The 18,037-nt window shown below is 39.9% G+C and overlaps 1 protein-coding gene across 1 annotated transcript in view; it reads right to left on the bottom strand.

Moving 5' to 3' along the window:
* The window catches only part of TMEFF1 (transmembrane protein with EGF like and two follistatin like domains 1), a 118,447-nt gene that overhangs the window by 8,298 nt on the left and 92,112 nt on the right, over positions 1 to 18,037 (bottom strand). Inside the window, exons 8-10 of the mRNA XM_014306335.1 lie at positions 16,494 to 16,590; positions 5,030 to 5,178; positions 4,031 to 4,096 (exon numbers count right to left, since the gene is read on the bottom strand). Coding sequence (XP_014161810.1) covers positions 4,031 to 4,096; positions 5,030 to 5,178; positions 16,494 to 16,590 — 312 coding nt within the window. The remainder of the gene's footprint in view (positions 1 to 4,030; positions 4,097 to 5,029; positions 5,179 to 16,493; positions 16,591 to 18,037) is intronic.

Raw genomic sequence — 18,037 nt, 5'->3', positions numbered from 1 at the left:
TTTCAACCATTTCCCCCCCAATTTTTTTTGGTAAAGAAGTCCTAAATACAGAAGCTGATATTTCATAATGAACAGGGATCTTAAGATGTGAGCATAATTATAGAATTGTGTTCATTTCCATGGCAATAGACTATAGCTTCACAAATAAAAGACTATTAAGCAAAAGGGAGTGTGAAGAAGAAATTTCTTATACAATTGCAGATATTTTAAATTAAACCAGCAAGAAAGAGAATGTATTTTTACAAGACAAAAAGAGAGATATGCTGATCTTTTAGGTTTTTTTTTCTAAAATGTCTGGAATGTATTTTAATTTGGTTCTGGAGAAAAAAAACGCAACCCTGTATTAGAGGTTTTAGATATAAGGAAGCACGTTAATCAGGCTGTTTTGAAGATACAGAAGACTTGACAAGGGAAGAAGGTTGACTAATACTGACAGAGTGTCTACCACTGCACTGGTGGAATAGACTATGTGGTCACATGTCTAAGAGGAGAAAAGTGGGGATGTCTCATGCCAAAACTATCATCTTCCTCATTTTCCAAGAATTTTATTACTGTCATATCTAATCCCAGTCAAACCTTGTAATGGGCTACAGATAATTATATTAGTATGTTCAGAGAGCTGCACCTATCTGGTTTTAATACATGTACTGATACACAACGTGAGGCCCAGTGGAAAACTGAAAAGTGCATCCCCTGAAAAGTGGCCAGACAGCCACACACAGGTCAGAGGCAAAACTTACATTAAGCAAGAAGGTGTTAAATGCAGGAGGTGATTCCTAGTGTAAAATAGGAGGCTATTTACCTCCTATTTTGACAGGAATCCATTTTTAATCAGAGACACCTGCTAGACTGCTTCAGAGCTTCAAAGTGAAAGATGCAACCGGTGCAGGAGCCTTGAAAGAATGACTGGATATAGGAGTTTAAAAACTTCACCAGAAGGAAGAGTCATGCATAAAAACTGAAACCCTGATGCTCATCTTGGTGCAAGAAAACCACCAAGCCAGCTGAATGTGGAAAGAGAGACCTTTCTGATGGAACTTTAGGTAGCCACTTGCACTGCAGGAGCCGGTAAGTCCTAGCACCTTTAGAGACTAAAAGATATTATCCATTCAGAGAGCAGGGTTTAACAAGATTAACTCACAGGAACCAAAAGCAAAAGCACACAGGTAAACAGGTAGGAGTGTGGACTGTTCTCTTATCCTGGATGAAAAAAATCAATTCAAAGAAGTTCAATTCAGGCTCTCACTATCTAGAGAGACCTGAGCACTTTATTAAAAAATTTCAAAACAACCTTTTTCTCATGAAGCATACTCTCTCCATCCACATCATTTGCTGAATGTGAGACTGCACAAGCCATACACATTAATAATAATAATTATATACAATGGTTTTTCCACTAACTAGATTTCAAGGGCAATTTACATGCAATGAATAAAAGGCTGTTACCTCTTTGGAATAGGAACTGAAAGTGGTGTTTCATTACATAACATAATAAGATGTATATTGCATTTGGTGCCTTTTATACCTTCATAATGTAAGTGAAAATTGACATTAAATCACTCCAACTGGTACATCATATGCAGTGAAAATAAGAGAATTTGTGAAAAGAGAAAAATATGTGAAGCTTTTTGGCACGGAATGACTTTTCAAGAAGAACACAAGGGATGTTAAAAGCCATGTTTGGATGGCTTTACCCAGGGAAGCCATGGGAGTGCAAAACAAGTATAATGACAAAAAAACCTGAAGACCAGAGCTAACAGAGAAGGCAGCAACCCCTCGGAACAAAACCTGCATTAAGACCAGAACTGAGGAGAAAGAACAGTGAGTTACGTTCATTTGTGGTGCCTTCCTGTGCAAAATATCAGCACCCATTTGCAGACTGGATTCTCTTTTCAGGGAAGTTCTCTTCCTCCCTGGGACCTGAATTAGAGATGCCACCACAAGACTGAAGAGGTTATTGCAACCTTCAGACTACTACTCACTCCTGCTCTTTCATGTGGCTACTAACGATGATGTAGCCACAAAAAGCCTGAGTTCAATCAAATGAGGTTTCAGAAGCCCTGGGAACAGTGCTAAAAAACATTTGGGAACAGACAATGTTTCCCTTCAACCCTCCCAATCATGGGGGGAACTTGAAACAAACAGGTGAGCCCAGAATGTCAATACCTTGCTCTGGGACTGGTGTTTCCACCAAAACTTTGGGGTTTTAAATGATGGAAGAGACAAGGTACGCTGGGGCCTGATGGAACCAACCTGTCCTGAAGAATAAAATGACTTTTTGGGTGTAAGCTGGGAAGACCAAGAGTAGAATTGATGGGGGAAGGGGATTCCAACATCATTACAGTAGGTAAGTCACATGGCATCACCTGAGGGTAGCAAGTACTAGTGGGAACACTTCCACTGCTCCTGGGAGCATGGAGAGGCCAGGAACACATTTGAAATGCTTGAACAACAGCACACACACAGGAAACAAACAGGATGAACTAGAAGCACTACAGGTCAGCTCCCAGAGCTACAACATCACTGGTATTTGCATGAATTGGTAAAATGAGTCCCACAAATGGAGTGTTGAAATGAGGGCTCCAGGCTGTTCAGGAGGGACAGGCAGAGAGACATGTTGGAGGTATCATGTTGTATGTAAGGGAGAGGCGATTGTACAGCACTTACAGTTGGTGCTGATGTGGTTGGGAGCCTGGGGGAAGGCCAGAGGGATGGAAAACAAGGAAATGTGGTAGTGGATCTACTACTGGGTGCCCAGCCAGGATGTGAGCACTGATGACTTATTCTTTAAGCAATTATGAGAAATCTCTGGATTGCTAGCCCTTGTCCTTATGGGAGATTTTTGACTTCCCACACATCACCTGGGAATATAATATTGCTGTGATGAGCAGGACTTTCTTGACATTTTCAGGAGATAATAACTTCTTGTCAAAGGTACTCAGTGAGCCAAGCCTTCCTAGGCTTGCTATTTGTGAATAGAGGGCTCATGGGGGGTGTAATTTTAGGTCTCTTGGCCATAGTGACCATGAAATGGTTGAGTTTAATGGCTGAGCTTTCAGTGCAATGAGAATAAAGGACACCAGCATTGCTACCCTGGATTTCAGTAGAAAAAACCTTTAAGCTATTCATGGAGCTCTTTAGCAGAGTACCCTGGCAATCTGCTTTGGAGGGGTCCATGAGTGCTGGTCAAGGTTTCAGAAGTGCCTTTAGAAGCACAGGAGCAGAAAATCCTGCTGCATTGTAAGTCAAGCAAGTGGGGTAGAAGACCAGCTTGACTGAACAGGGAGCTCTTTGTGGAGCTCAAGAGGAAAGATAATTTGTATGGCCACTGGAAGTGAGATCAGGCTTCACAGGAAGAGTACAGAGCTGTGGTTTGTAGACACAAAAGGCCAAAGCTCATTTTGAACTGAATCTGGCCAGTGTTGTGTAAAATAACAAGAATGGCTTTTTCAAGTATGTTACCAGCAACAGGAGGTCTAAAGAAAGCATTGGAGTGATACTTGATGTGTATGCTCATCTGACTAGCAGGGATGAAGAAAAAGTTGAGGCATTAAAGGTCATTAAAAGGTAAGGTAGAGTTCATGTAGGTGAAACATTTTCAACCAATGTGATTCAGGATATTAGTTCACTGAAAATATTTTAAAGCAACCTAACAAATACAGAATCGTCCATTTTTCCCAGAAGTCAACAGAAAAGATGGGATCATAGCAGGGAGGCTTATTTCATCAGTAATGCCACAGCTTGTTGTCTTCTAGGAAAGCAATTTTCCCAGCACTTGGAGGAAGTCCAATCCTATGGCCACCACACAGGGTACTGAGCAGCTGGGCACCTTAGAGGAATACAGCAGGCAAAACTCACAAATCATGCACATCTTCCTGCTTGCCTTGCAACATGCTGCAAGAGAGAAACTGCTCACAGGCCTGTCTCAGTTACAGGAATCAGAGCTGTGAGGCAGACTAGAAGGGACTTGCATGCTCTATTTTGTCACCTTGTGAAGCTGTAACCAAGAAGCACAAAGTCTGCACCGTACCTTTCACTTCTGGCCGATACTGCATGCCATCATCTTTCTTTCCAACTGCATTTGTGTCATCTGTTTCTAGGTGATAAATACATGCATGGTTACTCATTAGGAAAGGATATTCTCCAGACCACTATGTGTGCAACACTGATAAGCCAGAATAATATTCAAAGAACTCTTTTAAATTGCAGTAAAGCTGAACACACTCCCACATTGTTCCTCCCACACAACCAGGCTGGTAATACATCTAGTTGGTAGCCCTGGTGTCCAGACCAACATGGCACACCTCAAGCTTTAGGTTTTGAACTAAAAACTTTTCTGTGGTATGGACCTAGGTGATTTTGGTGACAGTCTGTTTTGGTGTTGGAACTGCCCAAGTTACAGATCTAGATGTAACTGGCAAAAAGTTGGTAGAAATCTGTTATTCCCATGAGAAAGTCCTAAATGCAAGCCCCCAAAACCAAAGGATTATGGGCAGGATTAGCTACAAGGCAGTAGGCAGAGGGCTTCAATGGACCATTCCAAGACTGGAAAAGGAAATTATATAATCACTTTGGTTGGAAATAAGCATATTTCTAATGCCTATTTCCAAATAAGCATTTGAAATGCAAATAAAGGAAAAAACGCTTAAGAATAAAGGATCAATGTATGTGCAATCAGGGCCCAACCTGACTCACACTGGAAGCACATTTTACAGCCCACAGCAACAAGAAGGAAGATCTCCCACACATTCGTATTCCTTCGGGTCTCCTACCACCCCCTCATGTAAGAACTGTTGGATTATTGCTTAGATTTTCCCAAGAGCTTTTCCTGTCTTTCCAGGTAACAGCAGCCAAAGAAAGGCAATGTAAACACAGCACTATGTGTGTAGTGCAGGGAACTCAAAATTACAGGTGATGAGTTCACTGATAACTGCATCAGTGACTTCTGACCAAAAATACAAAAGGGAAAGTCTATAAAGCCAGGTTATGTCAGAACTTAACTTTTCCAGAAAGCCAGAATTAATCCTACCTGAGCAGTGCCCAAGGTGCCTGATGTCAATCTGCTCTTGCCTCAGACATGATGCCTCTCTGACAAAGCACGGATTGTTATAGGAACTTCCATCAGAAGCACATACAGGATTAAAACTGTATCCACTGCAGTCTATGTTACATACACACCTGTTAATTGAAGCATACAGCAAAACAAAATTGACATCCAGCAAGTAAAAATTAAGTCATGTTAAGTCCTAAGTAAACACTAGCTCAGGCACCAATGCCAGGAGGGGAGGGCGTGCTGCTTGAGGATGCTGAAGAAGTCATTGGCATCTCAGGCTTCCAAGCAGAATGTACAAAATTGTGAATACATGTTTCAGTGTGCTTTTCAAGAATGTATTAATGTTTCTTGTAGTTTTACTCTGGTATCAACCTCATAGAATACACTTGAAAAGCAATAACACACTAGTAGGAAGGTTTACTACATTAATATACCAGTTTGTAGTGTTTATTCTCTAGTGTGAAGAAAATCAGAAGAATATTCTAACTTTTTCAGCATCAGGGTCCTTGAGAGGGAAAACAAAAAGGACTCCCTTTTCTGCTAGGCAATAGAAAGAGTTCTATTTCAATGTCTCTATAGACTGAATATGCTTGGTTAATATTGGTTAATATCTTGCTGTGTCATTTCAGAAAGACTTTCATTCATACCTTTGAAAGTTAACAATAGGTCTATTATGTTGCATTTAAAACAGGATTATGCAATCTGAATTATTTCATATTGCATCCCATTAACATTTTGGTTGTTTAGGATGAATGATTTTCCACACAATTTGCAACTAGGGATTGTAAAATGAAAGCAGGAAAAATGAAGACCTAGCACATAGCCAGTTCCTAACCACACAGAGGTAGGACAGCCAAAGGCTCAGATAGGACTACAACCTCTTCATGTTTAGATACTACTGTAGCCCCAGCAAGAAGTCCAGAAATTTTTCATATGTGAATGTCACAGGAAAACTTTGCAACTTTGCATGCCTCACACCCCTGATTATTTTAATTATGTGAATGTCACAGGAAAACTTTGCATGCCTCACACCCCCTGATTATTTTAATAAATATTCTGTTTTCTAACTGAACTTCTATTTTTGAATGAAAGTTTCTGTGTATGTTTCACATTGCTCTGCAAGTTCATCTCCACCTTTGGGGTGGGGAAAATAAGGAGTGTGGCTGCAGAATAAGGGGGAGAACAAGGTGGACACCATGTCCAGCTCTCAGCCAAGCTCCTCCTGATGTCATGAGATGAGAAAGCCACTCTGCACCTTCTGAGGAGGTGGCAGTGGGCACAAGACCCTCTCCTTGGCAGAAAGGTCTACAGGGGGCACATGGTCTGACTGCCGGGAGTAACTATTAGCTTCATCTTGATGTGACTTACTCTCGTAAGTCACAGGAAGGGGGAAAACATCCAAGCAACCAGCTTACCAGGTTTTTTATGTTCTTTCCCACTGCTGCAGATAAAATTAAACTATTAAACAGATGAATATATGCCTCAAGCTGGTAACAAATCTGCAGCAGAACCAAATTCCATGCTGCAGAAACACTGAAGATAGCCAGCATACTTTTCTCTCTTCCTCTTCTTCCATGAGAACCTTTTGTTCCTTAATTTAAATATTCTAATTTTGCAGGTAATTTGCCATGCCTGTGAACTTCAGATTGTTGCTAGACAGAACACCTCTAGTGCAAACAGGATTTTAAGTGCACCTACTGACAGTGAAAAACTGCCCCAGTAATGAGTCTCTACACATCTTAGGGACCTACTTCCAAGTACTAATGAAGTCTCTAAATATCAGTACGATGAACATATGATAATCTTTCTTACTGGAAATGGTAATGGTTGTAAACCTCAGAACCAGGATGGAAATACTATTTTGTTTACCTACTCCCACATGATGTTAAGACTAATCAGGAGTTTATTAGGGTTTACTACACACAAATAAAAGGCTCATGGCTCAGCAGCCATGCATATTTATTGACACAAACTAGCAGAGAGCTGGTCCTCATTTGTATGACACTGGCTGTGTGCAGACAGATACTATTGTTCTCCCTTAAATCTGCCTGTAGCCACCATCTGATGTCTGTAGCATCATGACTATGGTTGGGTTTTGTCATTCCAATAAGGTGACAAATAAGGTGAGTTTCGAAAATATATTTTTCTTTTTCATGGTGACATTGCAGACTAGAGTTTAAACCGCTTGGAAACTACTTATGTTTCCATACTTTGCTGTATTTATGTTAGACATCTCTTAAATGCTTACCTTTTCAGAATTGTCAGATGCTTGCTTTAGGGGTGCTTATGAATTCCTGACCCTGGTATTCTGATCAACAGTCTCAGTCTCCAACCATCTCATCAATGTACAGAAATTTCACATGTTGAGCCCCTTCACATGTATCTGATTATCTGCCTGCTGCCATTAGCTACTCCTTTGCCCTTGACCCTGATGCCAAGTGGCACTTCCAGCCTTCCCCTGGCCAGCTGGTCACTGGTCACTGGCAGAGCTGTCTGACATGTAAAAGCAGGTGGTTTAAGTACCCTGTGGCATAATGAACAGTTGAACTGGACTGATGCACTTCACAAAAAATGGAAACTCTTATTCCATCATAAACCTCTAAAGCCTTTCAGAGGGCTGAAAGAGAACAAGTTAAGGAGAGGACATGGCTTGAGTGCAATGGTCTGAAGGGAAAAGGGTTTCCACAGATGCAGTAGGGTGGCAGAGAGGGAGCCAGGAGCATGTATTAGAAACCTGGACTCATCAGAGAGTCCGCATAGGATGCAGTGAGCTTCTCCTTGCTCACAGACAGTTTCCACTAGACCAAAAATACAGACAGGATTGCAGGAAGTGACAAATCGTGAGATGAGAGTAGTGACATATGGGGAATGCTGCTCTTGACAGAAAACATGAAAAGAATGTTGTTTTTAACTGCTTGGTGTTTGTGAAGGAAGGTAAAACCATGGGAGAGCAAGTTGCTGCTCTGATGTTTCACATCAAAGACTTTGAAATTGGAGCCTGAGTCCCTGTGAGGGGATGGGACCACCACAGACTGAAACAGATGAGCAGCTCAGGAAAGTATTGGAAGACCTGCCAACAAACCCACTATGAAATACTGAAAATATGTTATATCCTGACGTCAAAGAGCTACAGAGGGCAGATAATAGCTTGGTACTGAGATGACAGGAAATCCAACTGCTTGGCGGAAGCCAGCTTCCCCCCCACCAGCCAGTTTGGGAGCCAAAGCCAAGAAGAAGTCAAAGCTCAAGGCTACCAAGCAGAGCCCACGGGTCTGAAACATACCACAGACCACACAAGAAGCACACCAAAGTATGTGAGAAGACACAGCAGACAGTGAGAATGAGCTAAAAGTGGTATCTTAAAGGGCAAAAATCTTATCAGAGGCCTTTGCAAGCAGGAGAACGTGTGAAAGGCACCAAGGACTGTTTTCCTTCACAGCTAAGACTGAAATTGAACACAAAATTGCAGTCCCATATTGCAATCTGTTCCATGAAGTCTCTCTCCTGCTGGGGACAGAGCACAGAGAGAGCATAAAGACAATGCAGAGCTGCTTACAAAGGCAGGGCAGGAAAAGCTTGAGATCATGAAGGGGGAGCAGGAACACATGGGAGAAACACAAGAGGGGCACCCAAGAAGAGAGTGAACCTTAAATGTAAAATTGAGAAGAAAAGAGTTAGTCACTTAAGGTAAAGTCACTTAGCAGGATTGTGTATTAAGGACATCTTGAATGTGCCTCATGCTTCATACAAGAAAGGAGTGAATGAGTGCTTCAAATTTTTGCTGGAAAAGCTTGTAGTAAGAGACACACTGGAGTAAAAGGAGTGAGAGCGCTACAAACATTTTCTTCCCTATAGCCTTTTGGTTTCAACCAAAAGGATTTAAACAGTTAATGCTCCAAATTGATGTCTTGCTGGAGGAGGTTCCTGCTAAGGTCCTCAACAGATCATTTCTCTCACTTAACCCAGGGAAGTCAAAAGGATATATTCAGATGTTTTCCTGATGTACTAGGGTACAGAGAAAAAGTACCTGATTTTTGTCACCTGTCATTAGAGAGCTGATGCATTATCATTCATTAACACCATTAGTTAAACAGAAAAGCATCTGAATTTCAAGAAAGTACAAAGTAATATAATTAAGCCAAGCAGATTTTTTGGCTGGTTTTAATAAGCAAGAAATGAGGATGTACAGCTCATTTTTTAGGGGCTACTAGGTGTAACAAAGTAAACGTGCTTAGTAAAATGAAGTGACAAGCTCAGGCTGTAAGAGCACTTGGTGCTATTAGCAAATTAATTAGATCCCCAGAGATCAGAACACATTTCAAGGCTGCCTTTTGTTTTCAGGCTTCAAGGTGTACGTGGTCTGTTGGAAGTTCTGTGTGCTTAAAAACCCTGGTAGGTTCAAAGAAAAAAGGGACGGAAAAAAGGGAAGGAAAAGCATGACTGACTTGTGGAGCGGGCTTGGCTGCTGGGAGAGACTGGCATTTCCAACCAACAGATCAGGCTGCTGTGTTTCTGCCCACCTGGGTCTTGCTCACAAATGTATTTTTCTGGCCTGGCCTCACAGGGAGTGCTGCTTGCTATCCCTTCCCAGTAGCTGACAAGAGTGAGCACTCTCAGGTACTCACCAATTCATTGGCACATCTGCTTACAAATGTAAAATGGAAACACTAGAGTAAAACAAAGTGTGTGAAATGCACACAGATGGATAAGGGTATGCTTGATGGAATAAATTTAGGTGAATTGAAATAGCAGGGGTGTTTCAATTGCAGTTAAGAATATAACCATGCCAAATGAAGGATTTGCTTTCATTTGATGCTGCTTCCCTTGTGTGCAGTTCTTCCCTGATGAAACTTGAACTAAGAAAATCTGGATTTCAAAGTGATTTTTCTACCTATTTGACTAGACTTGAATCTCCATCAGGTTTTTGGTGTGTTTTTAAAAATCCCTTTATAGCACAAGAGAAGTAGAATCCAATTCTACAAAGCTTCTTTGTGCCTGGCTTTAGCATTCTGTCTTTACTTTTGCCCAGCAATCCAGAATACCCTTTGAATACCACAACCTTCAGCTATTTTCCAGACATCCCTTTTCCTACATTTCCCTTTTTCATAGCATGGCTCTCTCTGACCACTGAAGAAATTTAGTCTTTACTGCAGTCAGCTTCTCACAGCATACATGGTGAACTGATGTTTGCTCTCTCAAAAGCAGCCTGACCCTCCCTCCACCCCCAAATAATAGGAACCTTCAAAGACTTGGCACACACTGCTGCAAAGATCACTAAAAATATACATCAAAAACCAGACATGGATTATTTCCCATCTAGGATCTATTCAATTTCTTAATAGCCAATATAGTGAAAAGACCATTATGCTATTCCTATCATATCAGAATATCCTGAACACAGATTTTCATAATTCATAATCCCACAACACAGTCTTAAATCCCTTGTTAAGTTGATTTTCTCTATTGTCTGAATGGTTTGTTTTGCACACTTAGGATTTTTTTCTTCTGTTGGATCAGAAAGCTGTGAGTTGCATTTACACAGGATTTACATAGCCTTCCTTATGAATATCCAATATCATACCCTAAAAAGTTAATTTAAAAAAAAGTTGGTAAATGAGTGAAAAAGTGGTCAAAAGAGGTAAGTATAAACTTGCATGCCAGATTTCAAACAGGCCAAATCTTTCCCTGGAGGACAATTTATATAGACAAGGCAGAGACTAGGACTTTGAAATATCCACATTGGCATTTCTAACTGTTAATACTAATATTTCTGAAATTCTGGCTTGGCCTTTGTGAAAACAGACACTATGTAAATTATAGGCCAGTTAAATTTATATATTTCTGAGGTACCTTTACTTTCCAAAGTAAATCTCATAAAATGTTATTCTCAAAAGATCTACTTGGGGATCAGCTGTCAATCTTTCTTGAAAATCTACATTATAAGTCAAAACATATCTTTGACAGCACAGTACACTTATTAAAAAAAAAAGACTGAATGTGCTTAGAATCCCATTTCCATATTTCTTCTGTTAAAAAAATTATGTAAAACTGAGAACATGATAAATTTGAATTTTTATAGTGAGGCTACTTTTAAGTTAGTGATTTCCTTATCAAAGACCAAAAAAAAAATAAAATATAACAACTCAAGTGGGGCCTTGACACGATGGAGGAACCTCCAGAGGTCTGAAGATGACAGGACGTCTGTCACACTGCCCCAAGACACATTGTGGGTGGACCAGCAGGGAAGCAGCTCTGCAGAAAAGAACCTGAGGGTCCAGTGGAGCAGCAGGCTGGGGGGCTGCATCACAGGAGGGGCACCAGCAGAGCAAGGGAAGTGACTCTTGTCCTGCATTCAGCACTCATGAGGTCCCATGTGAAACACTCTGTCCTGCTTTGAGAGCCCCCAGTAACAGCAAATACTGTGAGGAACTGGAGAGGCTGCAGTGGTGAGAGGCTGTGATGGGCAGAGGGATGGAATGTGGGCTGCTGTGAGAGTGGCTGGGGGCACTGCCCCTCTTCAGCCTGGAGAGGAGAAGCCTAGGGAAGTGACTGCTGTGGCCAACAACCCAAGAGAGGTTATCGAGGAGGTGAGAGCGAGGCTCTTCTCAGAGGTACACAAAGAGGAGTGAAAGACACTGTGAAAGACAACAGCTGCAAGTCACAGGGAAAGAAATTGTGATTGAACATGAAGAAATTATTTCAAAGTGAGACAAGTTCAGCCCTTGAACAGATACACCCAGCTGTGAAATCTTTCTTCATGGAGATGGTCAGAGCTCTCCTGGAGAAGTCCTTGATCTTACTTGGATGAATTATCCCTGGTTGCAGTGCAGGGCAGGAGCCCAGACCCTCTAGAGATCCTATCTTTTGATTGTGTACTGATAGGAAGATCTGTTTATCTCATGAACAGTCAGTAGAACTGAAAAGCCCAGTGTGTGCTAAGAAAAAGTCAGGAGCAAACCTTGTATGTTTGTGATCTGACCTACAGAATTTACCCCGTCAGCTCTACATGGCCCCAAGCTTTGTGCTGCCACCTCCGTGTCCACTTCTCAACACAAATGCATTTCTAATTCAAAATTCCAACAGAAAACACCCAGCCACATTTATACTACCTATGTTTGTGGGCTTCTTGCCACTTTCTCACACAAGAATATAAGTCTACCAACCTCTTGTGCACACATTTTACACCACCATACATAATATGTTGTCTGTTCAACAAAGAGGAGGAAGCTTTTGGCCAGAGACACATTTGATGGTCAGAGGAGAAAGGCAGACACTGATAGAATAGTGCAGCAGTTTTTCCCATGATATATACAAACTGTTTCAGTTTTGGCACTCAATGGGAAGGAAGTCCCACCCAACCCATCCTGTTCTTTGCATCCTGTTACCTCAGATCTACAGAAAATCACTGTTCATGCAAATTACATGTTATGTGTTTATGCAATTTCAGACTAGTGCATCCACAAGTGATTGTCTATACCCTTGAAAAGATTGACCACAAACTAGCGACTCTTTAAAATACTTACAAGTTGTATGAAAAAAGAAGAAAAATATGGAAAAATGTATTTCTATGATGCTTCCTCAACCTGATTACTTTCAGAGTTTAGATAAAGAAATAATGTACTGATTTGCATATAGCTGAATACAAATTTTCCAAGTGTGCTGTTGATGACAACCCTCTCCTAAGATTTTATTTCTGTGTCTCAACCACTTGACCTAGAATCAACATTGAAATTTTTCATAGAGGCAGTGGAAATTATAAAGTTGTTTATACTTTTGCATTCAGTTTACTGTGCATTATTAACACTTGCACAGATAGTGTTTCTGTGAAGTCAAAAAAATAATGAAGATACAAATCTAAAACCCTGTGCAAAGCCTGATTTCTTCAAACTATGTGTGATCTAGCGCAATAAAAGCATATGTATCATTTTTGATCAAGAGATAGCCTTAATGCTTTAACACCAAACATCAAAACTAAGAATCTGTAACTTTTTCAAAGGGGAAAATAAAATTTAAGAGCAAAAAACATTTTAACATCTCTAATTTGTAATAGGGCACATATTGCAGCTCTGTACAACCAATTTTCTTTAAATTTGCTATTAAAATGCACCAAGATTTGGTAATTACACAGACTAACTGATTAACTTAGACTTAAGAGATGTGCAGAGATCATGTATTCCCAGCCCCTGCTCAAAGTTAGTCCCAAGGCTGGGTCTGATCAAGTTCAGACCATCTCCATGGATGGAAATGCCAGACACGGTGTTGGAGTGTCCAACCACCCTCGTGGTAGAAACATTTTCCATTACGACAACACAAAATTTACCATGCTTTGACCTGTGTCAGTTGCCCCTCAGGACATCACTGTACGCCTCTGAGAAGAAAAGACCTGCTTAGGTAAGTCTAAGGACCCGCAAGCTCAACTCCAAAAATCAGGAAATGACAAAGGGTCTTGGTTCTGCTTCTCTGTTGTAAGGATTCCCCTACAGTTTTCACTGAAAGCATCAGGTGCCACCACCTTTTGCATAGGATCCCACCACTTTCCAGACCCAAAAAACAAACCACATTCTGCAGGAAATAAAATTGTCTTTAGCAGGATTTTTCCATTACTGGGAGAAAAATTGCCTATTCTGCTCCCTAGGCTATTGAGGGTGGCCTCTTGGCAGGTTCTGGGATTCCTCATTAATTCCAGCTCATTTACCTCAAACCACTCAACATGCTGTGGCATGTGTGGCACCCTTCCCACCAATTCACTAAACATTTTACCCATAAATTAATTTCCTTTTTGATAAATGAGGAGTAGAGATATTATTTTGCTTCTCAAGCAGTTGGAGCAGAAGGAGGTAGTGTCTATAAAGTCTCAGGTTGCACAGCTTGGAAAAGGAGTTGAAAAAATTCATAACTGTGCATTTACTGTTTGTATCATAAATATGGCTTGAGATCATCTACTTAACATTAGGGGACAGCTCAGCTAACTCATACAGTTACTATAATGGAGCAAGATTTTCTTTAAATGCCTTCTGTTATCACCTGGATCACTCTATTAAGTGTCTTAACATCACAAGATGCAAGCAAGGGCTGTCCAGGCCTTATAAACCTACATGAATGGAACTAATTACACCTTTTCTTTGTGATTCAGTAGACATTACCACACTATCCAAAAAAGTTCCAGTGGACATTCTTGTGTCTTAAAAAGGAAAATCAAACCAAAATATTTTTATGAAATGAGAGAGTTTTGTGATTTGCTAGACTTAGGGGTGATAGTGTTTGTAATCTAGCACAAATTTGAATGAAATGATACTTCTGACTAGCAGTGTTTATACATAATGAAAGATATTTGTGTTGCCAGTAACTTTGTATGGTTATGATATAATTTTATGATGTCAAAACCCACACTGAAACACAGCAGGAAAGAATAAAAATTAGATGCTAAAAACAATTATAAGGGGTGCTCTACTAAAGTTTCCCAATAGAAGATTTCAATCCTGGTTTCTGCCAGGTAAATAACTGTTTTGATTTTATGAAAAATTATGCCAATTCCTATATTTTACTCTAGCAAGTTTGTGACTTGCTATGTGACTTGTCAAAACCAACGTTGTGAAGGCAATCTGTGTTAACAGACTCTGATTTATCTATGGCTAAACAGTGAATATCACTGAAGCCTGTTTTAATGGTTAAAGGCACTGGGAAAAAAATTAAATTATATTAAATTCCTGTATAGAATTTTAAAATATTATTGAATAAATTGCAAATAACCTACATGGGAATATTTTCTAACTTTTGTGCATTTTCTACATAAAAGGTCTTGTTTCCACTGATTTTTTTTAATGAGGACTAATTAAAAAAATCTTAGAGGCAAAAGAGCACTCTCTGCCTGTTGTCAAGAAGCAGGAACTGGTTTCATTTCATATGAGTAGGATGTAGATAATAAGCCTTCTGCTCCCTTCAGCTTTATCCCAATTTTCTTATAGATACTATATAGCTGCAGGAATTCCAGCTCTACAAGTGCAGAAAGACTAGGCAAGCTTTTACTGAAGTTGAATGCTTCAGGATTTATTTTCCAAAGCCAAAAGCACATCTTAGTGCATAAAGAAAACACATATATACATATATATATATATAAAAATATATATAAAAATATATATAATCTATACCATCTTTCCAGTCATAAATGAAGTAGACCAAGGCAATATTCCAAAAGATTATTAGTATTACAAAAACAGCTCCAGTTCATTTGTCTCTCTCCTGGAAAGAGCAAGCTGGATTCAGTACTATGGCATTTTATGAATTGTGAAGTATCATGCTAGTATTCATGAGCACTATTACCATTTTGCTTTCCCTTGTATTCTACAATTTAATCTTGAATGTACATCTTGAATGTTAGTGCTAAGCTGCTTTACTGCCTAAGATGTCTTCATGCTGGTATCCTGTAATAAAACCTTGTGCAATTAAGACATATTTTAACTTTAAATTGATTCCAGCTGGAAGACAAGAAAAGGGAGAGTGATGTTTTCTCCGATTAGTGATGTTCAGGCACTGTTATTCTGGGATGCTGTTCCCTCTGTGGATACAAAAATGTACCATTTGCAAGTCTCTCAAACACTTTCATGCACGGTGTCTGCAGCCACAAACCCAGTACCTGCCACCAGCCCAGATCCCAGTAAACCACTGGTGGCCACTGCTAGGACAAAGGCTGTTGGAAAAAAAAGCCCCATCAGCAGACAGGGCTTCTTTTAAAAACCCCTTAAAGCCTCATGGGGCTGTCTGAAGAAGCCCTTTCCTTCATGATATCTCTGCCCCTTCTTAGAGTTCCACGGAGCCTGGACAGCTGGGGTGTAATATAACCAAGTACCTCGAGCAGGGAAATGTGGTGCATCTGCTTCTGCATTATGAATTGTCTTTAAAAGCTTCTTGTTTCTTGATAATTTGTTTTGAAATTTAATTGACAATAATTAATATTTTTCACTAATTTCCCCCTGGGTGCATCTAAGAGATCAAATGCCACAGGGAATTTGGAAGATCTGACTGGCTCAAGTCCCCAGTTCAACTTCACGTTTAGGTCCAAAGTTAATACTGATGGAAATAACTGCATGTTATACTTTATGAACAAGGAGAACATAGAGAAAAAAATCTCAGGGTTGAATAATCAGTACTTATTTTGCATTCCTGTTTGGTTTTTGACTTGTTCTGTTGGCAGGATAAAACAAATCAAGGCTCTTTGAAAAATATTAGCTAAAAATTTTCTAGTACAACTCTCTGTTGTTTTCTCCCACTACTTTGCGACCACAGATGGTTTGTTCTTTTACAGACACATATCAAACACATTATTACTGGATGGCATTAAAGCTTCAGTTAATAAGAACAAAGACAGTCAAGTAGAAAATCATGTACCTTTAACATTTTTTCCCTTTTGTTCAGTGATATTGTTAGGGGAAACACTACATACCCGACATTCTCTGCATCTTCATCACACTCGGCCCTGTATTTGCAAACGCCACATTTTGAGTGTTTTCTCTGAACTTCTGTCCCAGATCCTTCATACTCTGAAAACAAACAATAACAGAAAGGATTACTTTTAAATTAAGCTCTGTTTTTGCTTACCTAAATCCATTTGCTTTCAGGAATACTGTCAACATAAAGCTGTCATATACTGAAGCTATTAACCTTAATAGTGTTCCCTTTTTGAAAGTCAGTCAATTGGAGGTTGGTAGAACTGTAGCAGCGATAGAAAAGCATATCTGAAAACACTAATGCTTCATTGATTGGCTCTTCCTTTATTCTTATTTCAGTCATTTTTATTTATTCCCGCTTCACCAGGCACATACCTGGCATTGACATGTATCCCAGTCACATTTACTCTTAATTGCCACTGATAATGTATAAACCCTGTCCCTTTAGATGTCCTTGAATATTAGGTACTGGGGATTTAAATGCTATTTTCTGTGACAGTCTTTAATTACAGATATCCTCATGCAAGGTTACTGCTTGCAATTTTTCCCCTTTTTGATTCCTGCCTATGAGATTAGACTGTGCTCATATGTCACACATGCTGTGGTGTATTTTCCAGACTACTGTGCTTAGTTCCACAGGAATAAAAGAAAAAACTGACAAAAATCTGGTAGAAATGCTATGTGCCCTAAAAAGTAAAATCAATATCTCAAATATTCTGATCCTAAAATCATCTACAATAATTTTACTGTTGACATGGACATTAAAAGTCTTCACCAAGAGAAAATTTACCACATAAAAAAGAAATAAGTTATACTCTTACTGTTTCACTACCATTAGCCACTCCTATTTTTGATTTTTAACAAAGTGATGAAGGAGGGCTAGGTATTTGAAAGGAAGGAAAAGAACCACAGAAATCTGCAGAGGGAGTCAAGATCCACTTAAAGTGGATCACAGTATCATGGTGGTGGTGCACAGCTGACTGCACCGGGCTGCCAGATGGACGGAGATCAAAGTGATTCCCTTCCTCTCCTCATAGCAGCTTTATGTGCTGTGGCAACAGTAAATCAAACACCACCAATGGAACAGCTGAATTTACATTCTTTAAATACAAACAGTAAAAAGAAATCCACAACAGCTCTTCCTAATTTCCCTGGATCTTGGCTGCAGGGAATCACTCCCTCTGACCTGTGGGGCTGTGTTTCCATGAAGAATGGTGCAGGTGAGACCTGCAAGCTAACTGCCATGCTGTGCATTTTCCAGAGATTAATATCTATCAAACAAAATTCCTGCTGTAGAAATTCTATCAACATTCTTATCAAGTTGCAGTAGAGGTCATCTGCTTTTATCTTTACAAATGCACATCTTATTTGATTTCTCCTCCTTTCCAGGTGGCACATTCCTATGCCTACATTTGGCATTTTAAAGCGTCCTTTAGTGTCAGATTTCCCTTTTCCATGCTAATAAATCATCCCCTACAGTTTGAATAAGTTAAACAAATGGTACTGCTTTCATTCATGGTATTTCCACTTCTTTTTCTGT

The sequence above is a fragment of the Geospiza fortis genome, unplaced genomic scaffold (genome assembly GCF_000277835.1).
Source record: "Geospiza fortis unplaced genomic scaffold, GeoFor_1.0 scaffold206, whole genome shotgun sequence".
Taxonomy (NCBI): Eukaryota; Metazoa; Chordata; class Aves; order Passeriformes; family Thraupidae; genus Geospiza; species Geospiza fortis.
The sequence above is the reverse complement of the archived record's forward strand: the minus strand, read 5'-3'. Positions and strand labels throughout refer to the sequence as shown.